Below are 27,719 nucleotides of genomic sequence, written 5' to 3'. Positions count from 1 at the left end.
TGATGTTGAATATGCCAATATTCTCGAAGATATTGGAGAAGGAGTTCTCGCAAAAAAGGGAAAACATTGCTTAGAAAGTCAAATTGTAAAGAAACTGTTTCCTACAAAGAAGACATGCAGAGCTACTGTTCAGTTTTATTTAAGAAGGGCAATCAATTGTCTGCCTGATGCCTACACTTCAGGAGTGTTCATGTTTTATCAAAGAATTACTAAAATTGGAGAAAGAAGAACATTTGCAACTTACACCAATAGACAAAATGGAACACCATGTAGTGACAGTGCTCTTAAATGAAAAACTACAAACAAAACTGGATTCATAGGAAAAATATGTTTCCAAAACTGTGAGATTAGAAACTTGTTTAAGTGTTTGTAAGAACTGTGGAGAAATGTGGCAGTGAAATTTAAATGTTGAGAAAGGATCAGTTAATGGGGCTATGGGTAAAGTGATTGATTTTATTTCCTTTCCTAATAGGAATGAGATTAAATAACTAGCAATACCATTTGATCAGCTTGATGACATACAACAGATTGGAAGGTCTGTTGCCTGTTTTTTGTTTGTAAAAGTATGCTCGGAAAAGCAGTACCTAGTTGTTCTAGCATATGCTGTGATTATTCATAAATCTAAAGTTTTAAGTCTAGATGCAGAATCTATTAATATTGTTATTAGTATCTTTAAGGAAGGCATGTCATATGTAGCCTTATGACAAGTTAGAACACTTTCCAGTTTGTGTCTTGATGAGTTTGAGGACAGTAATGTATATGTATATCCAAGTTGCATAAAAGTGTACAATGGATTGAGACCTGTTTATGCTCCTTATTTAGGACAGTATCTGGTTTATAAAAAAACCTACCACCTGCCTAATGCAAAAAGTTCAAAGGAAGGTACCGATGCTGCTGAGTAGAAGGGCAAGAAAGAAAACAAAGAACTTCAGAGAAAAAAAAACTGACAGTGATGGAGATGTTGTTGGTTACCAGTTGTCAAACCCCTCTTGTGTCTACCGCTATGCCAATGTGGTTCTCAGCACACTGTTAACATTACCTGATGTTGTTGATGCAATTAGACAGAGAAAAAAATGGAGATTGTCCTCCACACTGTTTGCTTTGTTACCATGCCACTGCAATGAACTAAAACACATTCTGCATCACACATTTGAGACCTTGTAGACGTATGCACTGGATCCCTACAGTTTACCCAAAACACTCAAGAAGATACATTGGAAGTTTTAATAGTAATGTTTGGAATTTTAGAAGAAGAGGAAGTACCTATTGGCAACTTATTTGGACTCACCTAGGTACAGACTGATGCATACAATGATGCATTTAGCCATACACTAATATATACATAAAGACCCCCAGGTACACACTGATTCATACACTGACACCCCCAGGTACACACTGATGCATACACTGACACACCCAGGCACACACCACTGCATACACTGACTAATCCAGGGGCACATTGATGCATACATTGATACACCTAAGCACACACATATAATATGCTGACACACCCAGACAGACAGTGATGCATACACTGACATACCCATACACACATTGATGCATATAGTGACACACCCAGACACACACTGATGCATTCACAGATACATCCAGGCAGACACTGATGCATACAATGACATAGCCAGGCACATACTGATGCATACACTCAGGCAGACACAGATGCATACACTGACATACCCAGGCACACACTGGTGTCTACACTGACTCATCCAAGTAGACACTGAGGCCCTCATTCTGACCCTGGCGGTCGGTGATAAAGCGGCGGCCAAGCCGCCAACAGGCCGGCGGTCTAAAATATGCAATTCTGACCCTGGCGGGAACCGCCAACACAGCCCGCCAACTTAACACTCCGCCCGCCACAGCGGTACAAACAAACAGCGCGGCGGTTCCCGCAAACAGCCCGGCGGCAGACAAAGTACCGCCCACCCTATTACGACCCAATAATCTGCCACCTTTTCCGGGGCGGGAGCACCGCCGATAAGAACACGGCGGAAACAGACTACGAACGGGAAAACGCTCACCTCTACGCACTCCACGCGAGATTCCGGCAGTATGGAGCCAGAGTTGCAGGTCATCCCCGCACTCCTATTCCTCCTCATATACCAGGAGCACGCCCGGCGGCGCGGAAGACATCGGTGAGTACGGCACCTACGACACAGGGGAGGGAAAAGATTACCGGCACACACCCACCCACCCACACCCACTACAACACACACATCAATGCATTCCCACAGATCACTGTCACAACCCACAAACCACCCCCCTCCGAAATAATGCAAAGACCAAAAGAAGAGATCATAAACGGGCAGATATATTGAAATATGTACACCATTAATCCCAATAAATAAATAAACTATGTACAAAATATATACAGCTACTAAATGTAGTCCAACCACTGTCCGTGGATCAAAGGGGTCCTGTGCAAAGGGGCAAGGCCCAGTCCCACGACAAGAACTCCACGGAGAGAACACTGCAGGGGCATCAGAAAGAAAATAGGACAGGCACCTCAGTGGGAAGGGAAGGGGGGGCACCTCAGCCACTTGAGTACACGACGCCAGATCCACGAGGGGACTCCATGACCACTGGCCCATCCTGGGGAGAGCAAAGCCACAGTCCAAACAGTCCATACAGTGGGTGGCCTGCCCACTGGGCCATCCTGGGGAGAGCAAAGCCACAGTCCATACAGTCCATACAGTGGGTGGCCTGCCCACTGGGCCATCCTGGGCAGAGCAAAGCCACAGTCCAAACAGTCCATACAGTGGGTGGCCTGCCCACTGGGCCATCCTGGGGAGAGCAAAGCCACAGTCCAAACAGTCCATACAGTGGGTGGCCTGCCCACTGGGCCATCCTGGGGAGAGCAAAGCCACAGTCCATACAGTCCATACAGTGGGTGGCCTGCCCACTGGGCCATCCTGGGGAGAGCAAAGCCACAGTCCATACAGTCCATACAGTGGGTGGCCTGCCCACTGGGCCATCCTGGGGAGAGCAAAGCCACAGTCCATACAGTCCATACAGTGGGTGGCCTGCCCACTGGGCCATCCTGGGGAGAGCAAAGCCACAGTCCATACAGTCCATAACAGACCCCACTGCCACTGGAGGAGGCAAGTTGGCCAGAGGACATCCTGCAGCCCTGCCCGAGATAGATCCTGCCCTGCCACGTCTGCCAAAGGGCCAGCGGTTCTTGCCCTGAAGGGCCCAGTTCAGCGGTTCTTGAGACGGCGGGGCCCAGTTCAGCGGTTCTTGAGACGGCGGGGCCCAGTTCAGCGGTTCTTGAGACGGCGGGGCCCAGTTCAGCGGTTCTTGCCTTGAAGGGCCCAGTTCAGCGGTTCTTGAGACGGCGGGGCCCAGTTCAGCGGTTCTTGCCTTGAAGGGCCCAGTTCAGCGGTTCTTGAGACGGCGGGGCCCAGTTCAGCGGGTCTTGAGACGGCGGGGCCCAGTTCAGCGGTTCTTGAGACGGCGGGGCCCAGTTCAGCGGTTCTTGAGACGGCGGGGCCCAGTTCAGCGGTTCTTGAGACGGCGGGGCCCAGTTCAGCGGTTCTTGAGACGGCGGGGCCCAGTTCAGCGGTTCTTGAGACGGCGGGGCCCAGTTCAGCGGTTCTTGAGACGGCGGGGCCCAGTTCAGCGGTTCTTGCCTTGAAGGGCCCAGTTCAGCGGTTCTTGAGACGGCGGGCCCAGTTCAGCGGTTCTTGAGACGGCGGGGCCCAGTTCAGCGGTTCTTGAGACGGCGGGGCCCAGTTCAGCGGTTCTTGCCTTGAAGGGCCCAGTTCAGCGGTTCTTGAGACGGCGGGCCCAGTTCAGCGGTTCTTGAGACGGCGGGGCCCAGTTCAGCGGTTCTTGCCTTGAAGGGCCCAGTTCAGCGGTTCTTGAGACGGCGGGGCCCAGTTCAGCGGTTCTTGAGACGGCGGACGGTCTATGGCCAACTGCTAATTGCCTGGTGGTGCCCTCCTGGGCAGCGGGGATGGTGCTCCTTCACTGCCCACCTGGGCTGTGGGTGGTGGGGCCCTCCTGGCCAGCTGGGCTGGGTCCTCCCTGGGCAGCGGCTATGGGGGTGGTGGGCTCTCCCGGGGCAGCTGTGCCGGTTCCTCCCGGGGCAGCGGCTATGGGGGTTGTGGGCTCCTCCTGGGCAGCAGGCTTGCTGCCTGACCTCTCCAACTTGCTGCCCTTGCCCTCCTTAGTCGTCGGCCTGTGGCCCTTTCCTCCCTTTGGAGCTGTGGCTGGTGACTGTCTCTGGGTGGTGTCCGGGGGGGGATGTAGAAGGCGCGCTCCTGCGGCGCCCCTTCCGCCTTCTGCTCCTCTTCCCAGGGGGTGGGCTGGCTGTCCCCTTGCTGCTGGGCGAAGATCCAGACATGCGGGCTGGCGGGCTCCAATACCCCTGCACCCTTGTCAAGGGGGCTGCAGGGCTGGTGGTGGCTGAGGTGCTCTTCTTACCCCGACGAGAAGGAGGGGGGGGCTCAGGGTCAGGAAAGAAGTTAGTAGTGGCGAGGAAGAGCTTCTTGGGACAATGGAGAGTGGTAGGTACAGTGGGAATGGGAGTGGAGGGAGAGGATGTGGTTGTAGGTGAGTCACGTTTGCTGTCTTTGGGTGCAGGTGCAGGAGGGATAGGCTGTCGTGAGGTGGATGGCTGTTGGGTGGGTGGGTGGCTGCGTTTGTGTGGTGTGGAAGAGGGGGTGACAGACACAGTGGGAGAGGACACAGGGGACGTGTAAATGGCAGTGGGGGTGGTGACTGCACGTGTGCGGACTGGAGTGGAGGGTGTGCTGGTGATGGAAACACTGGCTGATGGTGAGGTGAATGGAGGTGTGAGTGTAGACGTCACAGGGAGGGAGGAGGGAGACGAGGAGGTGGGGGTCACAGAGGTGGTAGTGACTGTTGGCATGTCTGCATCGGAATGTTGCGTGTGTGAATGTCTGCGTGATCTGTGGTGCTTATGTTTGGATGAGCTTCTCTTGGGTGTTGAGGTGTGTGCAGGCTGGTCTGATGGTGTGGGTGGGACAGGCAGAGGAACAGGAGACTGGGAGGAGGGAGTTAGTAGAGGCAGGCAGGAGACAGGGACAATGGCTGCCGTCAGTGCTGAGGCCAGAGCCTGGAACGATCGCTGATGGGCAGCCTGACCCGAATGAATGCCCTCCAGGTACGCATTGCTGCGATGAACCTCCCTCTCCACCCCCTGGATGGCATTCAAAAGGGTAGTCTGCCCAACAATGAGCGTTCGGAGGAGGTCAATGACCTCCTCACTGAGGGCAGCGGGGGTAACAGGGGCAGGGCCTGAGGTGCCTGGGGCGAAGGAGATGCCCGGCTTCCTGGCAGGGGCGAACGCTGAGGGGCTGCTGGGAGGGCGGAGATGGTGCGCTGGGTGGCGGCTGTACCTGTAATGGCGGGGGGCACGGATGGTGCCACCCCCGCAAGGGAGCCCCCTTCCGAGGACGTGTCCGTGTCGCTGCAGGGTCCAGTCGTCCCCGTCGTGGAGCTCCCCTCGCCCTCCGTCTCACTGGTCCAGTCTGACTCTGTGGCATGGCCCTCCTGGGCCATGTGAGATGCAGCACCCTCCTGCCCCGATGCCACTTCTCCTCCGCCTGATGATGCTGATGCACACAAGCACAGAAAGACAAACAAAAAGGGGGGGGGAGAGAGAAATAAAGGGATATTGATTACATGGATCTCCGGTACAGTTAGCGGACATGACAGACACAGATGCCCCCTGCACTAAGTTGCGCACTTGGGGTCCGCTACGCATTCCGTGGAACATGCCCTACACGCCTAGAGTTGACAACTGCACCCATGGATGACACGGCCCAGGGATGGCTGTACTGACAAACTACTGAGGGTGGTGGCTGGGGACACAGGGGCTTACGGGGGTGCCCAGCCTACAGATATCGCCCTGGCCTAGGGGGACCCCCAGCCCTCCTCCCCCACCCAGACACCTCCACTGCGCGACAACAGAGTAGATAATGCTTGTACTCACCCCCTTGTGTCTGCTGTGCTGCCCTCACGTGCCCATCCAATTCAGGGTAGGCCACCGCCAGGATCCGGAACATCAGGGGGCTCAGTTGACGGCAGGCACCCCGCCTACGTTGGGAGGCCATCCCCAGCAGAGACTCGGCGGTCTTCTTGGTCCCGCGGCGGATGTCCTCCCACCTCTTGCGGCAGTGGGTGCCCCGTCGATGGTGGACCCCCAGGGCCCGGACTTCCTTGGCGATGGCACGCCAAATCCCGATCTTCTCATGGGCGCGGACCTATGTGACACGTACAGGGAGGGAGAAATACCACGTTCAAGTTTCTCAGCATTTTCCTTTCCAGTGGCCCAACGCCCCCCATCCCCGCCAGGCCCCCCGCCATGCCCAACATGCCCCCCATCCCCGCCAGGCCCCCCGCCATGCCCAACATGCCCCCCATCCCCGCCATGCCCCCCGCCATGCCCAACATGCCCCCCATCCCCGCCAGGCCCCCCGCCATGCCCAACATGCCCCCCATCCCCGCCATGCCCCCCGCCATGCCCAACATGCCCCCCATCCCCGCCATGCCCCCCGCCATGCCCAACATGCCCCCCATCCCCGCCAGGCCCCCCGCCATGCCCAACATGCCCCCCATCCCCGCCAGGCCCCCCGCCATGCCCAACATGCCCCCCATCCCCGCCAGGCCCCCCGCCATGCCCAACATGCCCCCCATCCCCGCCATGCCCCCCGCCATGCCCAACATGCCCCCCATCCCCGCCATGCCCCCCGCCATGCCCAACATGCCCCCCATCCCCGCCAGGCCCCCCGCCAGGCCCCCCGCCAGCCCCAACATGCCCCCCATCCCCGCCAGGCCCCCAAGCCAGCCAGTGGCCCCAAATCCATATTGAATTAAACTCACTTGTTGGTCTGGAGGACCGTAGAGTAGCGCATACTGGGGGAGGACCCCATCCACAAGTTTCTCCAACTCCTCTCCAGTGAAGGCAGGGGCCCTTTCCCCAGTCGCAGCAGCCATTGTCCCTTCCAGACCGAGGTCACAGCAACACTTGCAGTATAGGTCCTCTCCTGTGAAAGTTCAAGTCGCAAGTGGATAAGTAGATAGAAAATGGCGGTCACGTCCGCGGCGGTGCGTCCCGCCACCGCCGGCGCCCTTCGCCATTGGCTCCTGAAACCCATAGGCTTCAATGTTAACCAATGCGGCTTCGCGCCGCGGTCTTCGCCCGCCGCCCGCCGCGGTGTGCCACGCCAGCGCATTGACCTCACATCCCATTGTCACACTTCACAGGTCAGGCTGCCGCCATTTCCAGGGCCCACATGGCTCAATTTCAACTGCGTCACACAGGCCTAGGCCTTGCATAGCCACTCAGACACGCCATTCACTGCATAGAGAATCGTATACTGTGCTAGCTGTGAGTACGTACCTGTGGGTTGCCTGACTGTGTGCTCCATGTTGTCCTTCCTAGGCACCGTCCGCTGGGTTGGGCGAGGAGACGGATGAATCCTCCCGTGTACCGACCGCTGGTGGACCTGTCGACAATGGAAGAACGCCACATTATCCTGACCTACCGTCTTAACCGTGCCACTATCCATGAACTGTGTGCCCAGCTGGAGCCCGACCTGATGTCCCCCATCCGCCAACCCACAGGGATTCCCCCTCTGGTGCAGGTCATGTCAGTACTCCATTTCTTGGCAAGTGGGTCATTTCAGACAACCGTGGGAATTGCTTCCGGGATGTCTCAGCCCATGTTTTCGAAGGTGTTATCCAGAGTGTTGTCTGCCCTGATGAAATCCGTGAGGAACTACATCATTTTCCCTGAGGTGGGCGAATTGGCTACAGTGAAGGGTGATTTCTACGCCCTTGGACATATTCCCAACGTAATTGGTGCCATTGATGGGACCCATGTGGCTTTGGTTCCCCCAAGAGACAGGGAGCAGGTGTACAGGAACAGAAAAAGTTACCATTCAATGAACATCCAGGTGGTGTGTTTGGCTGACCAGTACATCTCGCATGTAAATGCCAAATTCCCAGGGTCAGTGCATGACGCCTACATCCTCAGGAATAGCAGCATCCCTTACGTGATGGAACAGCTACAGAGACACCGTGTATGGCTAGTGGGGGACTCTGGGTACCCCAACCTGTCGTGGCTACTGACCCCAGTAAGGAATCCCCGGACCAGGGCAGAGGAACGGTACAATGAGGCCCATGGGCGTACTAGGAGGGTGATCGAACGCACCTTTAGCCTCCTAAAGGCCAGGTTTAGGTGCCTGCATATGACCGGTGGATCCCTAATGTACTCACCTAAGAAGGTGTGTCACATCATCGTGGCCTGCTGCATGCTTCACAACCTGGCTTTGCGCCGCCAGGTGCCTTTCCTGCAGGAGGATGGTCGAGACGGTGGTGTTGTGGCAGCGGTGGAACCTGAGGAGAGTGACGAGGAGGAAGACGACGGGGCTGAAACAGACAACAGGGACAGAATCATTGAACAGTACTTCCAATAGGACACAGGTAACATTTCAAAGATAATTTAGTAAATGTTAACTACTCTGCAGCATCTCTGCTGCCTGTCTATTTGCCCCAGTGTATGATGACTGAGTTTTGGCTTTTCCCTCCCTATTTCAGATCTGGGGTCCCCACTATGAGTCCTGTGCTTCGTTTCCCCATGGACTACAGCTTTGTGGCAGCTGTTTGTTGACTTCACCATGTACAAGGACATATTTGCACTGTCATGTCAATTACAATCTATTGAAATCACAGCCAGACTCCTGATATTTTGGTGCAAAATAGGTGTTTATTGAAGTGCTCAAAATGGGATGGGTGGTATCAAGTGGGTGGGGGCTATGGTGAAGGAATGTCCATGGCAGAGTCCAGAGTAACAGTCACACAGGTGCATTGTCCAGAGGCCTGTGGAGAGATGGAGCATGGGCAGTTCAAGGATGGACAGGGTGACAATGTGGTACAGTGGGATGACATCAGGTGGTATCCTTTGCTGGCGGGGGTCTTGACATCCTACTCTGTCTTCTTGCGAGATCTCAGGGCCCTCTTGCGGGGTGGTTCTTCTCCTGCAGGAGGTGGGGGTCTGGTGGGCTGCTGCTGTGCGGGGGCCTCCTGTCCACTAGCGCCGGCGGAGGTGGATGGCTGTTCTTGGTCCAGGCTAGTGGCAGGGGCCCTTGGGTGTTGTTCAGTGTCCGCCCTGCTGTTTACGAGGTCCTGCAGCAGCCCTACCATGGTAACCAGGGTGGTGATGATGGCTCTGATGTCCTCCCTGTACCCCGATAGTGTTCCTCCTGCAGCACCTGGATCTCCTGGAACCGGGCCAGTACCGTCGCCATCGTCTCCTGGGAGCGGTTGTATGCTCCCATGATGGTGGTGAGGACCTCGTGGAGAGTGGGTTCCCTGGGCCTCTCCTCCCCCCCCTGTCGCACAGCTGCCCGCCGAGTTGCCCTGTTTCCCTGGGCCTCTGCCCCCTGGCCGGTGTGCCCACTACCACTGCCCCTAGGTCCCTGTTGTTGTTGGGGTGGTGGGTTATCCTGGGTGCCCTGTAGTGGTAGACACACCGCAGATTGACGCGCCCTGGAGACAGAGGCATGGGCCCGCTGGGTGGGAGCTGTGCTGGTGTTCCCAGAGGGGTTAGGGTCTGTAGTGGCCTGTGCCTGTGTGAGGGGAACCGACTGTCCAGAGGTCCCCGATGGTCCGGGCTGGTCATCGGTGTCCAGATCGACAGAGCTGCTGTCATCGCTGACGGCCTCTTGGGTGGGGGGTGTGGATAATTCTGGCCCCTCCGCCGCGGTGTGTTGACGGTCGGGTCCTGCAGGGGTATAGAGGTATGGTTATAGTTTCAATGTGTGGCATATGGGTGTATCTGTGGGTTCCCGTGTCCCCAAGTGCTGGCATTCGTGTGTGGGGGCTTTGGTGAGGGTGGCTTGTGGGGGGGATGTGTATATGCATTGGGCATGCTTTGGTGATGGGTGTCCATGCTTAGTGGACGCATGCAGGCCTAGGTTTTGGGATGTGTGGGTTGTGATGGTGAGACATTGGCGGGGAATAGGTGTGCTGGGGGTGGGGGTGAGGATGGTGGTGGGGGTGAGGATGGTGGTGGGGGTGAGGATGGTGGTGGGGGTGAGGGTGGGGGTGAGGATGGGGGTGGGGGTGAGGGTGGGGTTCGAGGATGGGGGTGAGGGTTGGGGTCTGATTTGGCATGCAGGTGGGGGGGAAGCAGTATTGAAGCTTCAACTTACCAGTATCCATTCCTCCGCCGACTCCTGCGAGGCCGTCAGGATGCAGGATGTTCAAGACTTCCTCCTCCCATGATGTGAATTGTGGGGGTTGAGGTGGGGGTCCTCCGCCAGTCTTCTGCACGGCGATGTTGTGCCTGGATACCATGGAACGCACCTTCCCCCGTAGGTCGTTCCATCGCTTCCTGATGTCTTCCCGATTTCTGGGGTGCTGTCCCACTGCGTTCAGCCTGTCGACAATCCTCTGCCATAGCTCCGTCCTCCGGGCAATGCTGGTGTATTGTATCTGTGTGCCGAACAGCTGGGGCTCTACCCGAACGATTTCCTCCACCATGACCCTGAGTTCTTCGTCTGTGAAGCGGGGTTGTCTTTGGGGTGCCATGGGGTGGTGTGTATGATGTGTGGGGTGGAGTATGTGTATTTAAGTGAGTTGAGTGTGGTGGTGTGTGTTGTTTTGTGTGTGGATAGTGTGTGGGTGATGGTGTTGAGTGGCTGTGGCTGTTATGTTTTGGATGCTGGTGTCTCGCTCTTGTCTTCTTTACGAATTTTTAGGCGTAGGGGTTTGTGGGTGATGTGGGTGTGTGTTTTATATTGTATTGTGTGTGTGGGAGTGGTGTGTGTATGTGTATCAGGTGTGTGGGATTCAAATCGTCCAATGTGGCTGAGTTTTGTTCGTTTGTGTGTATTCTGACCGCGCAGGTGTGTCCCGCCAATGGAATACCGCGTTTGAATGACCGCCGCGTGGATTCGTTGGTCGTAATGGCATGGGCGTATTTCTGTTGGCGTGACGGTGGAGGTTTGGTCACCTCCACCTTTCCGCCGACCGCTGGTCTGGCGGTCTGTTGTGGCGGTCGGATTTTCGGAGGTTTGCCTTCTGCGGGTCAGAATGACCGTGGCGGGTTTCCGCGACCGCGGCGGGATTATGGAGGATTTCTGACCGGCGGTAGGCGCCTTTTACCGCCGAGGTCAGAATGACCACCTGACTCACCTAAGCAGACACTGATACTTACAATGATTCACTCAGGCAAACACTGATACATACACTGAGAAACCCAGGCAAACACTGACACATCCAGTCACACTGGTGCATACACTGACATACCCAGAGACACACTGATATTTACACTAAGACTTCCAGGTGCACACTGAGTCATACGCTGACAAACAAAGGCACACACTGATGGGTACACTAACACACCCAAGGACACTCTGAAGCAGACACTGACACACCCAGGCACATACTCAGGGATATACTGACAAACTCAGACACACAATGATGCATACACTGTCAAAGTCAGGCACACACTGGTTCATTCACTGGTACACCCAGGCACACACCAAAGCATACATAAATACACCCAGGCACACACTAAAGTACACACTTATATACCCAGGCACACACTGATAAATACAGAAACAAAGCCAGACACACACTGATGCATACAATGACACACCCAGGCACATACTGAAGCATACACTGACACACCCCAGCACAATCTGATGGATATACTGACACATCCAGACAAACACTGATGCATACACTGCCACACCGAAACACACACTGATGCATACACTGACACGCCCAGGCACACATTGATCAATACACTGACACACCCAGGCACACACTAACACACCCAGGTACACATGGATGCATACACTGACACACCCAAGCACACATTGACGCATACAATGAGACACCCAGGCACTCACTGATGCATACTCTAATAGACCCAGGTACTCACTGAAACATACACTGACACACCTAAGCACACTCTGATGCATACACTGACAGATCCAGGCAGACACTGATGCTTATACCAAAACACCCACACACACACCCATTCACAAACACAGCCAGGATCACACTGATGCATACACTGGCACACCGAGGCACACACTGATCCATACGCTGACACACCCAGATACACATTGATGCACACACTGACACACCCATGCACTCACTGATGCATACACAGACATACCCAGATACACAATGATAAGTGCACAAACACTCCCAGGTGCACACTGATATACAGACTGAGACACCCAGGCACATGCAACGGAGTAGTTTACTATTGTTGTAATAGATCTTTTTTATTTTATAGCAGATAATAGCATTTTTTGCAACTTAAAGTTGTTTATTATCTTTCAACCTATGTTTATCCACATAGGAGTGTTTGTTTTTGTTAATCTGATGAGTGTTTAGCATTACTATAATTGTGTGTCTAACACTTATTTATAGATGCATTTGCTCCCAATTAACAAATACTAATGTTAGTGTCCTCCTTATCCTAAAGCAAAGCATCCCAAAGCAAACCTCTTGGAAATGAATTCAAAAGTGTGCCATGTCTTGTGGACCTGGCCCTCCCTGCAGGGTCGCCTCCAAACATTTTGTCTGTGTTAGAAATGTGGTCTTTATTTGGAAGAGGTATGCACCCTGACCAAGTAGGGACCACAATCCTAGTCAGGGTAAGTCACAACACAACTTAAATTATCCTGTCTTCACCCTCTGGCAAGCTTAACTTAAAAGGCAATGTGTAAAGTATGTGTGCAATACCTCATACAGTAATACAGTGAAAACACCACAGAATGTACTCCACACCAGTTTAGGAAAATAGATAATATTTATCTGAATAAAATAAGACCAAAACTACAAAAATCCAATCTGCTCAAGACAAGATATCACATTTTGAGAGTTTAGATGAGTCTCAATCCTTAAGAATAAGTGGTTGTATTCTTTTAACACACAGTACCTGGGATGCATCAAAAATAATGGTGCAGAGGGCCACAGAAGAGATGGATTGGAAAGTAAAATGATGCATCATTCTTTCTGCAAAGGTAAAGTTGATGCATTGTTTCTTTCCACGCAACAAAGTGATTCATCGGTTTCTGGGAGCGCAGCCTTGGTTCCTCACTGCAGTGTGGAGATATTTTGGAGCCAAGTGACCATGCGTTGAAAATCCAGAACATGTTGTGAAGAGGCAACAGGCATTGCATCAATTAGGCAGGTGATCCTTTAGCCACGAGACAGGTGCTGCGTAGATCAAACATCGATTTCATCAAATTTTGCAGGCGTTGTGTTGATTTTCAGATGCAGTGGGCTTTCTTCTCTTTGGTGAAGTAGAACTGGAGGCAAGTTCAATTCACCCCCTTGGAGAGCACTTGTGGGGGAAGGCAGAGTTATTCCAGCAGAGTCAGGGACCAGCAGGCAGAAGGCCAGCAAGCCGGAGATCAGTCCTTCCAGCAAAGCAGTCCAGATGACTCCTTTGGGCAGCAAGGCAGTCCATATGTAGGTCCAGAAGTATCTGATTTGGTGGAGGTCACAGACCCAGTATAGATACCCAAAAGTGCCTTTGAAGTGGGAGAAACTTCAAAGAGTGGTTTTGAAATGCAGATTCCCCTTTCAACCCAACCCTGTCTGCCAGGAGCCCTGTGGGGGTTATCAGTCCTTTGTGTGAGGGTAGACCACTTGCCTTTGAAGGGTAAGTGAGAGCCCCTCCATCCTTCATGGAGAGGAAGACCCATCAGTATGCAGTGCAGATGCAGCTGAGTGTCCTGTGTTTATGGGTGTCTGGGTGAAATGCACAAGGGGAGCTGTCAACTGGCACATACGAGCCTCGGACTGGAGGCAGGCTGTAAGGCACAGAGAACAGTAAGTACAGAGAAAGGCCTACTTTCTAAAAGTTAGATTTCTAAATTAGTAATATAAAATAAAACATCACCAGCAAGTAGGATTTATCACTACCATTCTAACCATTCCAAACATGACAAGGCTACTACACTCAGATCAGAAATTATCCCTTAAGAATATGCAAGGAAATTTCCAATGCTGGCCTGTGAGAGAAGCAGGCTTCACAGTAGTGAAAAACAACTTTGTAAATGTCCTGCCTTTTACTTATATAGCACCCTGCCTTATGGGTTACCGAGTGCCTACCTGAGGGGTGACTTGTATGTACCAAAAGGGACATGTAAAGCTTGGCAAGTAGTTTTAAATGTCAAGTCGAAGTGGCAGTGGAACTGCACACACAGGCCTTGCAATGGCAGACCTAAGACATGATTAAGGAGTTACTTATAAGGGTGGCACAATCAGTGCTGCAGGCCTACTAGTAAAAATTTTATTTACAGGCCCTGAGCATTTAATTTACTTCTAAGTGCCTAATAAAGGGGTACTACATGTGGCCGGGGCCTGTACATTAAATGCTACTAGTGAGACTGCAGCACTGATGGTGCCATCCACTTTAATGGCCCATTTAAACATGTCTCAGTCCTGCCATTGCAGCCTGTGTGTAGAGTTTTACTGCCATGTGGACTTGGCACAATAAACTATTTGTAGGTGCAAACCTTCCCTTTTTATACATGTAAGTCACCCCAAGGTTAGGCCCTGGACAGCCCAGAGGACAGTGTGCAGTGTATTTAAAATTGAAGACATATATTTCTAGGTTTTACATGTTCTGGTAGTGAAAAACTCATTAATTAGTTTTTCGCTACTGCACGGTCTACCTCTTTCATAGCATAACATACAAGTTACCTTCATATATTTTATTAATGTAATTTCTGAAAGGGAACAGATAACTCCTTCATCTTTGGTGCCACTGGAATCACAATTTAAAATTCTAACAGATTATGAAGTTGAACTTTAAATTGCATTTCTGAAAATGGCACTTTTAGAACGTTGAATTTTTTTTGCCTGAACCATTCAGGGCCTTATTTTGAGTTTGGAGTGCCGGTTATCCCATGCACCGTACTAAAAATCCATTATAGCTCATGCAATTTATACAGAGGACAGGATATCCGTTACGTTTATGATGGAGTAATCCCTCCACCAAACTCTAAATCAGGAGCTAACTGCCTGTAGCCTGTCTCTGGTCACATTATTGGGTGAAGCAGACAGCTGAGCTTTGTGTGTTCCTCCTTAACAGCCACTCAAAATAGGAAGCTTAGGTGTCCCTGGGTGAGTCATGACTAGTAGGATGTGAGGGAGGAGTTGGGCACATCCCCACTTACACCTGAATAGGCTGTCTCCTGCCTCTACACATAGGGCTGCGTGTTCTCTGTAGTGAGTCAGGAGCCAGGAAAGGGGAGGTAAAATGCCTGGGCATATCAAACGGAAACCTCTCGAAGCTTTTACCCCATTTCAAAGGCACAACAAGGTATAAGTACTGGACCTCAGACACCACCACCACATCAGTACACTTCTGGACCAAGGGATACTCAGCCAGGAAGAAGAACAGCTGTGCTTCTGAAGAACTGCCACTCTGCTGCACTGCACTCAGCTGTACTCTTGTTTTCCTGAGCTGACCTGCGGCCTCTTGTCTGCGTGAAAAGGACTGGACTTGCATCTCTTGAACCCAGAACCCATAGTGATTCCAAGAGATAGTTGGCTGACTTCCTGATCTGAAGCCTCAAGAACATACCAGGCTTCAAACTACCTTGCATCTGCACCGTGACTCTACCATCTGTGAGTCTACCCTGCCAAGTTGTTCCACCCAGCCCTGGACCCTTGGAAGAATGCTGAAGATGCTTTACTAACCTCAGTGGCTTCAGTGGAACTGATGCATCTCCTCTGTTGTGCAGCACAACCCCAAGCAAAACAGAGGCATCTCCACTGCTGGGTGGAATGGACCATCACAAAGACCTGCATTGCCGCCACAACCTGTGACACCTTCAGAACCACCACTGCATGACGAATCCTCAGTCCAGGCCTCGCCTCTCTTGTCATAGGTACCTTTGATGACGATGCCAGACTCCGCATTGAAGCCTCACATCTCCTCAGAATCAACGCATCGCTATATTTAGTGCTGCATCCTCGATGCCCGATTTCATAGTGCAAGCTCTGTTGACACGATCCTCTAGCACGATGCAGGCCCTTGCACCACACCCCTACTACATCTCAGAATCACACACATTGCTTCCATTGTGCAACGCATCTTAGATGTAGATCCACGCAACGCTCTGCAATCTAGAATTGAAGGTACTTTTGTTCAGAGGGCCTTTCTGGGTTCCTCAAGCTGGCCCCCACTCATCGCAGTTGGCCTGAACTTGTTTTTTTGTCCCAGTCTGGCTCTACCACATATCCACAGTTGAAGTTTTATGCCTCTTGGCTCTATTTGCTCTTAAAACTTTAAACTTCAACATCTCTGGTTCTACTAGTTGGATGTTTGTTGTTTTGGTCTTGTTTTATTTATTGAAATCTACTCCATTGTTCTAACTCTGTTGAGGTCCCCTTTTCGGTGTGTTGTCACTGTGTTACTGTTTGAATTGTTGCACAAATCCTGTACACATTGCCTCTGAGTTATGCCTGGCTGCTCTGTGCCAAGGTACCCAAGGGTTGAGCACAGGTTATTTTAGGATTTGCTGAGAAGAAATGTGTTTGTTGCTTGAGCAGAGTTTCACTCCCGCAACCACTTACCAAATTTCTTACACCCTCTAAATACCTAAAGATGATCCTTTTGTTAGATCTTTGCATGATGATTATTTGAAATCTGTACTCTCAGTTGCGATTCATATTTAGTTGGCAGCATTTGTTGGAAGAGCAAAAGGTAAACAATGTTGTTGTAATGCTAAAGGTACAAGCAAATCAATATAGGGCTTTTTTGCTTACTTTGTACCACGTGATAGGTCCTTTAACTCTGTAGTTTTCGGCAATGATGCAGGTAATATCAGCAGCAGCTTTGTTCACTACGTTGGGATGGTATAGCGTCTTTTGGTGGTAACAAAGACCCATAGAGAATTCATGGACGTTCACCTGATATCGCTGCCGCCACAGCTCAGAAGTGATGTTCCTAATAAATAATATGAAAAATACAAGTCCGTTACATTGGTAATGTATATTGTTACACAGATTTGTGAAGCAGGAGCTTTGCATACACAGGAGCACAAATGACAAACCAGAAATGGTAATTCCGGAACACAGACAGTAGGCTTCCTATTATTAGTGCAGAAGGTACAGTGGTGCCGAGCCCTAGGAAGTAAGGGCCTGATTTAAGAAAAAGGCACCCCTCACCACCGCCAAATGCCACCATGTGTGTGTGTGTGCGCCGTATCTAAGATACAGCACACTATGGTTGTAGTTAGGGAACTAGCATCAAAAGTTTTGATGCTAGTTCGGAGCTCTGCAGGATTAGCGTCATAAATTTTGATGCTAATGCTGCAAAGCCCATTGAGGCCCATTTTAAACAATGGTGTGCCTCATTTTAACACCTGTTCTGAGCAGGCATTAAAAGTGCAGGAAAAAATGACGCAAAGAAATGTCTTAGATTTATTTGCGCTATTTTTTCGCCAACTCCTAATGAGGGAACACTCCCTTTTCATACATTATGCCTGGCACAGGCATAATGTAGCACAAAGGGTTACAAAGTGGTGCAATGCATGTGAAACAAAAATGACGCTAATGTGGCTCAAGGAGAAGCTAGGGGCTCCTAAATCTGCCCCTAAGTGATCAACTGCAGCTCAATTATGGCTGTCTTTTATCATCTAACCATGTGGAAGAAGGGTTCATTCGTGGTGTGCTACTCTATATAGAAGCCTCCTATATTACTGTATTTTTTGTGAAAACAGTAACACCAAACTAACAGAACAAAATAACCAGCACATTAAGCAGCACAAGTATCTAGTGCAAATAAGTAAAGACATTTTACTGACTGACCAGCGAAGCTGTCTTGGGCCTCAGTAAAATTCCATCAGGTTGATCGCTACCTTGACCAACTCCTCTGCTCCATACAGTCCAACAGATTGAAAGATATATTTTCCATATTGAGAGCAAACAAAAACAAAAAAAGCTAAAAGTGGGAATGCAAGTTAGGAGCTACAATGTTGCCTTGTGACTGAGAGGGAATAAAAAATAATAAAAATGTTTGAATGCATAAATCAATGTCAGAGCAAGCTCTAAATTCTTTCCAAGTTGCTTTACCTAAAGATTTAAAGCCCGAAAAGGGTGCACTGTGCTTGAATGATTGATGCTGGACACAAAACAAGGGATAATCAAGAAAGCAGATGTTGAACTGGAAGTCACATAAGACAACAGTGAGTACCACAGGGTTCTATGTGCCAATGATTCTTTCAAAGATGAAAGTACAGAATTGGATGAAATGACCCAATGGACACTGAATAACATGAAGAAGGCACATATAGGTTCCTATTTCAATTTATATCAATTTACCCTGCGTCCGCAACGGCACTATAGGGGCAAAAGCCTCTCTTTGTGAATGTAAAAGCACAATTTGTACTGCAGAAAAGTACATTGTGTTTCGCAGCTGTCAATGAGAGTCTCAATATGCACACTGCAAATCCTTCCGAGTGGCTAGTTTTCTTAGCACTTATTCCATCCACTGTGAGTGCTCACTGTACGAGCATTATGAGGAGCAGCTCAGAGTTCCCGAAGAGTGCAATATTCATCCCAACTGCCTATTTACAGTCTGTGCCTCTGTTGCCGCTATGGCGGTGTCAGAATCTCAATTATTACCAACTCATTTGAAATCAAATGCTCAGATGAGGGTATTTGGTCCTTGATGATCTTCATCTAGTCATTCACTGCTGAGTGTGCTCACGGGCACTGATAATTCTTACTTCATTCCAACACGGTCAGCAGTTGGAACCAGAAATGAGTTACATTCAGTAAAAATGTTTAAAATTAATGCTTTGTTGACGTTCATATAAATATCAGCAATATGAATATATATCAAAAAGTGAAGTCTAACCTAGAAATTGTCTCCTGCATTGTGAAACACTTGACAAATCCTGCTCAACCATGTATTACTTAAGGGCTCTTGGACGTGCCCATGATTGTTCTGATTATATTGGGGACTGGTAGTACAAGGGTTTAATGCTTGGATTCACATTGAATTATAAACAGACCACATTCTTATAGAGCATATGGCTACCCTGTAGGCCTCCCAGTGCAGGAACAGCCATCATAAGGCCAGAACGCTACTGTCAAGGAACTCTTAGCTGAAAAGCCAGGTTTTCAAGGCCTTATGAAAGGAGCACTTCTTAGTCATCTAGCGCAATTTAAGTAGGAGGGTGTTTCAGAGTTTGGGGACCAGATGACAGAATGAGCAGCTGTGGTATCTTGTATTTCCTGTGTTGGTTCATCCCTGGCCCAGGTGTCCCCTCTGATCCTTATCATAATGGGCTCTCCCACCAGGATTCAGGAGGAGAGGTTAGACTGTCGGGGAGATCTGAGGGTGACAAGGACTGTGATGTGAGGTGGCTGGGGCGTTGCATTATTAAACTTATCATTTCACTGTCATCGCTTCCCTGTGTGATCATTGGCCATCTCTACACTGGCGACGAGGATGGGATCCTGTGATGCAAAAGAGAACACGCCCCAACACGGCAAGTTGTGAACAGCACATACGAACTGTGAAGAAGGATTAATTGAGTGCTGTGGTCCTGAGACAGATTCCGGTGAGGCAGTGTCTTTTACATCGGATGTGAAAGCTTGAGTAATGACACAAGTGAATATCTGTCCTTTTAGCCAGCACTCTCGCACTGGAACATTTAGCAGTCTTGCCACATTTAATTAAGGGACATTACTATTTCTGTCCAGCTCAGAGTGTGAGGAAAAGTGTAGTGGCTACGAATGTCAACTGTTTGTTACCTGGAAGTCTCTGTATTTAGCAGCTAAATTGTGGAAATAACTCTCCAGCTAAAGATCAGAGGTGTAAAGTGGTTTAAGTCTGAATCGGCTGTGAGGCATGCCGATTATATCAATAATTGTGCCTCAGGGAATTCACCACAAAGGCCAGCAGCTATAAATCTGCAGCACGCTCTGGGCGTTTCATTTAGAATGTTCATATCACCTCGGGGAATTCCTCTCAGCTGAGGCAGAACGCACGCACTTTGCATGTATAACCAAGGAAGAAACAAATAGTTCAAGGAATCTTCATGCCAATATGACTTAAACAACTGCTGTATTTAAAAAATGTGTAACATTTTATAGAACTGAACCTTAATAAGGCACATTGAGTCGTTTTTAGCAAGATACAGCTGACATTTCTCCATAATAGAATTTATGTGCTATTAGTACCATCTAGTGGACAAACTTGAAAGGTGTCATGCAGCAAGAAAATAACATAGGAGGTTTCAGCAGACCTCTGTGTCTGAATCAAACACATTAGAACAGTGGGCACTAAAGAGATACAGTGATCCACACTCTCGAAATATTCAGAGTAAAAAGGAAAGAAATGCTTGCATAGTTAACAACAGTTGTGTTACTCAAATTACAAATAATAGGATTGAAGGCACCCTTATGTATTACAATACAATTACATATGCTGTGTGTATTGATTACTTCAGAATTTAATAATAGAATATTCATGTGAAGTGCAAATAAATGTAATCAATATATATATTTAAAATCAAGTGAAGAGCTATAATTGGATAAAATATGAGGTTGTAGGTGCATATATGTGTTAAATAGTTTAGTACACATGGATTTGACCAAGCACATAACTCGAATAGCATCTAACCACATAGTCTCCCACCATGCAAAACACCACGCAACCTCCATTCTTCTTAAACACCCCAGGGGAACCATCAATGACATGGAATAAGTGGAAAAAGGTTTTTAATAACTACCTTATAGTGTGTGGTCCTAATATAAACGTCGAGAGAAAAGTTGCACTACTAGCACACTGCTTGGGAGCGGAAGGACAGGAAGTCTTAGAACACCTTCCAGGTTTGTCAGATGAGGAAGGAAACAATTTGATTGCATATGAAATATGTATAAAGAAGCTAGATAAACACTACCTACCCAGGATTAGTACAATTCTAGAGAGGTATCATTTTGGCAAACGTTCACAGAGGGAGGGGGAGAGCATAGAGGACTTTGTGTCTGAGCTAAAGAGATTGGCTTCATTCTGTAAATTTGGTGCAACCTTGGAAGAACGCATTTGTGACCAGTTCTTATTAACATGCAACATTGAGAGGGTCCGTGAAGAGTTATGGCTCAAGGATGACCCCCCCCTCAATGAGGTATTAATAGTATCAAAACAGGTAGAACATATGCTTTTGTGTGTAAAAGAACTTAGAATTGAGAGTAGAAGTGCAACATCTGAGAATAAAGCAGAAGTAAACGTGGTGAAAGAGAAGAAGAAGGAAACTCAAAACACTCCTGATAAAGAGTTTAGAGGACGGTGTTTCAGATGCGGAATGACAGGTCACATGGCCTACTGGAAAGAGTGCCCAGCATGGAGGGCAGTATGTAAAGGGTGTGGCAAGAAAGGTCATTTTGTCGCATGCTGCAGATATAAGAAAAATGAAAAAAAAAATAACACTTTCAAAGTTTCTGAGGTTTATGATGAAATTGTGTTGCAAGTGAACGATACAGGCGAAGGTAATCCCAAAGTCATCATAAAAATTGATAACACTGAGGTTGAAGCAATGTTTGATTCATGTTCACGTCTAACAATCATTTCTGACCAGGTGTTTTGTAGAAATTTTGCAAACAAAGTAAAATTGTGTGAAATGGACATACAACCTGGCGAGTATGGGGGTCAGCCAATAGCCATGAGAGGATACTTTTGGGGAATGTAGGAGTTATCTTGGACCCTAATGCATCACCTCAAATCAAAGTTCAAGAAGTACAAGAAAATTACTTTGTAAATACATTTCAAGAAGTGTTCATTGAGAAACTGGGATGCTTCAAAACATACATTCATAAAATAAAACTGAAGCAGAACGTAATCCCAGTTGTTTCTAAAGCCCAACGACTACCAATAAATATCCTAGATGCTGTGAGGGATGGGTTAGAGAAACTTTGTAAGCAAAATGTAATTGAACCTGTTGAAGCAACGGAGTGGCTTGCTCCGATTGTAGTGGCTCGTAAAGCAGATAATGAAGTGAGATTATGTGTGGACTTGCGTGCACTAAACAAGGAAGTGGTAGTAGACAGATTTCCCCTACCTACTATTGCAGAAATGTTCACCGCCCTAAAAGGAGCAAAGGTCTTTTCAACCCTAGATCTGGCCTCAGCATATTACCAAGTCAGATTACACCCAGATTCCCAAGACCTAACCTCTTTTATCACACCTATGGGTGCATATAAATTTAAACGTATGCCTTTTGGATTAATTTCAGCATCTTCAGTCTTCCAAAGAGCTATGGCGGAAATCCTAAAAGGTATTCCAGGTGTTTTCTACTACCAAGATGATGTGCTAGTTTGTGGAGCAACCAACATGGAACATCAAGCTAGGGTTGAACAAGTCCTCAAAAGATTTAAGAAATTTGGCCTCACAGTGAGAGCGGACAAATGTCAATTCGCATGTCCAGAGATATCCTACCTAGGACACAAAATTTCAGGCAAAGGGATCGAACCGAAGGGAGATCTTGTGAAATCAATAATAGATTTATCAACTCCATCAAGCAAAGATGAACTTCGATCATTTCTTGGGATGGTGGAATTTTACAGTAAGTTCATTTCTAACTTCTCTGAAAGAACATTCCACGTGAGATCACTTTTGAAATCCAAAACAGAATTAATGTGGGACTCCTTGTGTGATAAAGAATTCCAGGATGTGAAACAGTGCCTCAGGAATGCACCCAACCTCAGTGCCTTTAGACCAGGGAGGAAAGTGAGAGTGACCAAAGACGCCAGCACAAAAGGTCTGGGAGCTGTCCTATCGCAAGTTAATAGGAAAGGAGAAGTCACCATAGCGTTTGCCTCAAGATCATTAAGAGGAGCAGAAGCCAACTACTTGGTGATAGAAAGAGAGGCATTGGCTGTATATTGGGCCATCCAAAAATTTAAAAACTTCATTTGGGGTAGTGAATTCAAGGTCAGAACTGATCACAAACCGCTAAAGGAGATATTTGAGAAGAAAGGTCTAGATGCTATATCAAGTTGCATTAGGAAATGGATAATCAATCTGCAGGAGTACACATTCATAGTTGACTACATCCCAGGTGTAAAAAACAAAGCAGCAGACTGCCTATCCAGATTACCTCCCAGCACAGATAGTGTCGGGGATGACAAACAACTTTCAAAGGAGGAAGATGTTGTGCTCTCGAATGTCTGCGTAATATCTGAAGGGGTGATAACAGAAGCAGAATGGAAAACAAACCTCAGAGAAGATGAGGATGTGAATTTGGTCAGGCAGTACTTGAACAACAAATGGCCGTCTAAAACCCAAATCAAGGACAAACTGAAGGCATTTTGGTGTGTGAGGAATGAATTAGCAGAACATGATGACTGCTTGTTTAGAGGTACAAAACTGATACCCCCAAGTAATCTAAGACTGAAACTTATACACAGAGCTCACGAGGGTCATTTTGGTGTGTCCAAAACCAAAGAGAGAATACAAATGGACTTTTGGTGGCCTGGTATGGATATCCAAATTGAAAGATGCATAAGGGAGTGTGTACCCTGCAATGAGAGTGACAAAATTCTAATTACAAGAAAACCACCAATGCAGTTGCGTAAACTCCCAAAACACCCCTGGGATGAACTGGCACTGGACATTATAGGGCCCCTACAAGGTGAACAGGCCACACCATATATCATAGTTGTAATCGATTTGTACTCTAGGTGGCCTGAAATAAAAACCACAGCCGACATCAGCTCCAGTAGTGTCATAACATTTTTAAGTGAACTATTTGTAAGAGAAGATTACCATCTTCAATACAAACGGAGAATGGTGTCTAATTCTGCTCAAATTAAATGCAAACATACATGAAAGAGAATGGCATAACACATTGTCGTTCAGCTTTATACCACCCAGAGACCAATGGAGCCGTTGAACGATTTAACAAAACTTTAAAAGAGATCATTCAGCTTGCTAAAGTACATTCCCTCAACTGGAAGATGGAAATAGCCAAAAGAATTATTGAATATCGCCTGACTCCACACCAAAGCATTCGGAAAACACCTTTTGAACTACTTAAAGGGAGAAAGCCCCATTCACGACTACTTCCATCATGGATGAAATGGGGAAAATGATGGGTCACGATAAACACGAAACAGCCATGGAGACAGCAGGAAATACGAAAACAGGAGAGGAGAAATATGACAGAGATAATCACACAAAAGACAATAAGGTTTCGGTAGGTGACTGGGTAAAGGTCAAGGCTCCCACGGGAAGCGCTAAGGACTCGAAATTCACAGGAGCAATGAGAGTGGTCAAATTGTTCCACTATGCTGTGAAAACTGATGATGGCAGAATATAGAACCTAGGGAGGATAGCTATAATTAAGCCTTCCTCAATTGGATATACAACCCACAATGCCTGTAGAGGAGGATCAAACAAAAATAAACCACATGGCATTGTGGAATCCTCGTCAACACCGCGTGAAAGTGAAGGCACCTCATGGAGATATCCCTGTAGAGTACGAACACGACCCGTTCGACCACCGAAATATTTAATGGACTATGTCTGTAACTAAAAAGAACCTCAGATTATTCTCTGATTTGTGCATGGTGTCTATTGTATGTTTTCCTTCATTCTTCATTATATGTTAACAGCTGTGATTATTTGATGTATTACACATATGGTTAAAAAGCGTCACATGTTCCTTTTACATTTAATTAAGTTCTAGTTCTTTCCCCTGTTCACCCCTTTTCCCTACTCTGTGATCAACGGCAACTAACTTGTTTCTGTAATGAAAGGGGGATGTGTGGTATCTTGTATTTCCTGTGTTGGTTCATCCCTGGCCCAGGTGTCCCCTCTGACCCTTATCATAATGGGCTCTCCCACCAGGATTCCAGGAGAAGAGCTTAGACTGTTGGGGAGATCTGAGGGTGACAAGGACTGTGATGTGAGGTGGCTGGGGTGTTGCATTATTAAACTTATCATTTCACTGTCATCGCTTTCCTGTGTGATCATTGGCCATCTCTACACATACAAGGGTTTAATGATTGGATTCACATTGAATTATAAACAGACCACATTCTTGTAGAGCATGTGGCTACCCTGTAGGCCTCCCAGCGCAGGAACAGCCATCATAAGGCCAGATTTCTACTGGGAAGGAACTCTTAGCTGAAAAGCCAGGTTTTCAAGGCCTTATGAAAGGAGCACTCGTTAGTCATCTAGCGCAATTTAAGTAGGAGGGTGTTTCAGAGTTTGGGGACCAGATGACAGAATGAGCAGCCTACCCAGGAACATTTCTTAATCTTGGGCGCCTGCAGCAAGAGAGCTGTGGAGGATTTTAGCAACTTCCCTGGAATATATGGGATGGCTAATGTATTAACAATGAGGGGCCACTCTTGTGAAATAATCTGTGCAAGACGCATAGGGCCTTAAATTGCCCTCGCTGCTTCACAGGTGTAAGCATCTGACCCTAATAATTAAACTTACAAGGGGACACGAATAGGTCAATGAAGCTTTTGACTCGCAATTAAGATGGTCCCACCATAATTCCAGTGCATGCAGATCAAATACCAATAATCAATACACAATTTCAGTAATCAACAATAATCAATAACATTAATAATCAATAGTCAGTAATCGTCACACACCATGACCTTTCAGTCATGAATAACCATACCTTTTAGTAAAAGTTTGAATATATATTTCCCTATATTAACAATGCTAAAGTCATGTTTATTAATCTCAAAATCAAATGAAACACATACAGGAACAATACTGGCTGTCCAAAGTGGCGGAAGAAACACAATCTAATCAAAGCTTGAACTAAGACACATTCTACGGTTATGGTGCAAATTAATAACAAGGTCAACTGCATCAACATGATTATATAGATTAAGTTCAGCAGAGTAATTCATCAAGCATTATTCCATATTAGCAGAATTTCATTAGTGAGGATCCTTAACTAATATCAGAATAGCATCCGCATGATGGGCTTCATGCTAAACAATTTAATAACACAAATTTGGAAAAACATCTAACTAAGGCTCTATCAAAACTGGGAGGTTGTTACATAGAAAGAAAAAGCAAATATACATGATAATCAACATTCTAATTCATAATACCTAACTTCACTAAGGATCAGCAAAATGAGTCAGTCTTCATCGTCAGGACATCAGTCGATCAGCAAGGCATCAGAGTTCCGCATCAAAGTTCAGAAAATGCAAAGTCTTTAAGCAATAAAGTTAAGCATATCTCTTGTCAAGGCACACAATGGGCAAGAAAGGGCAATGCGGATTGCTTAAGGCAAAATGCAGAATGCTAAATTCTTCTCAGTTCAGTCTTGTTAAATTAAATTCACTTAAACTGTTTCCCAAATCCCTATTGGTCAAGGGATCGCATTGTCACACTTTGTCCATTAAAACTAAAACTCCAAATCTATTAAATGTATATACGGGGGGCTGTGGAGAGATGAAGGCCACTTTTGCTGGGTGGTAGTGAGGGAATCCAAGGAGAAGGTCATGGGAGTGGGAGCACCAATAATGATTGTTGGACTGGGTGCTAGAGGTGCTAAAGACTGTAACGATTTGGTATGTGACAAGGTGTTTTTTGAGTGTCTTGAAAGAAGGTGCTGAATAAGGGAAAAAGCGAAGGTAAGGTGACCTCTACTGTTGCACGTATCACACACACACACCCACCAGCAATTTTGTGACTGTCTACGTAGGGTAGTGTTTTAGAGCAACAGGTTAGCCAGTAGCAGAGATGGCATCTCATTGGATGACTGCTGCTCAAGCCCTCACTCGGGTTATAGAGGACAGTTCTTACATAGGATCAGAGACTGAGACAGCAGAGACTGAGACAGCATCTGAGGGATGGGAGAATGGCACAGACTCTGGGAATGATTTTTCAGTTGTCAGAGTCCCATTCGAAAACTCCTCTTCCAGTGATTATGAGGGAAGTGATGAGGACAGTCATGCTGTCCCTTCACAAGCACAGTCTGTGCAACGGGAAAATAGCGGGTTAGCCCAGCCCAGAGAGCAGGTGCATGCGGTGGCAAGCAGAGAGAGAGAGAGTGTTCTCTTGGGAGCTCCCCAGTTTAGTTCAGCCCCAAATTCCCCCGCCCAAATTGTATTGTGGAGACATCAAAATTATCTATCACAAAAAAAACTGTTTTTGTAAGGCAGGCACCTGTGTTTTTGGTCCTGGGCTCGGCGGCCATATAGGGAAACATACCAAACCCAGACAATTCTGGAAACTAGATGTCCGGGGGAGTCCACAGAGGTGTGGCTTGTGTGGATTCCCCAAAGTTTTCTTACCCAGTATACCCTGCAAAGCTGAAATGTTGAATATAAAACTCTATTTTTTCTTGCATTTCTGTCACACAAACTACAGGAATATGCTGGGATTCACAAAATTCCTACCACCCCAGTGTTTCCCCACCTGTTCTGATAAAAACACTACCCCACTTCAGTGCCTGTACCTAGTGCCTGCGTCAGGAATGGATCACCCTAGGGTCAACAGTTGCCCTCACGTAAGGACCAACATTGACTATTGTGTGATCTATTCCTGTCACGGGCACTAGGCCTACCCACACAAGTGAGGTACCATTTTATCAGGAGACTTGGGGGAATGCTGAGTGGAAGGAAATTTGTGGCTCCTTTCAGATTCCAGTACTTTCTATCACCGAAATGTGAGGAAAAAGTGTTTTTTGCCAAAT

The 27,719-nt window shown here is 47.8% G+C and overlaps 1 protein-coding gene across 1 annotated transcript in view; it reads right to left on the bottom strand.

Annotated features, from left to right (window-relative positions):
- Positions 1 to 27,719, bottom strand: part of LOC138250052 (interleukin-1 receptor-like 1) — a 637,768-nt gene that overhangs the window by 359,345 nt on the left and 250,704 nt on the right. Inside the window, exon 4 of the mRNA XM_069204432.1 lies at positions 16,804 to 16,984. Coding sequence (XP_069060533.1) covers positions 16,804 to 16,984 — 181 coding nt within the window. The remainder of the gene's footprint in view (positions 1 to 16,803; positions 16,985 to 27,719) is intronic.

Source organism: Pleurodeles waltl, chromosome 8 (assembly GCF_031143425.1).
Source record: "Pleurodeles waltl isolate 20211129_DDA chromosome 8, aPleWal1.hap1.20221129, whole genome shotgun sequence".
Classification (NCBI taxonomy): domain Eukaryota; kingdom Metazoa; phylum Chordata; class Amphibia; order Caudata; family Salamandridae; genus Pleurodeles; species Pleurodeles waltl.
Note: the sequence above shows the minus strand (reverse complement) of the source record. Positions and strands in the feature narration are given on the sequence as shown.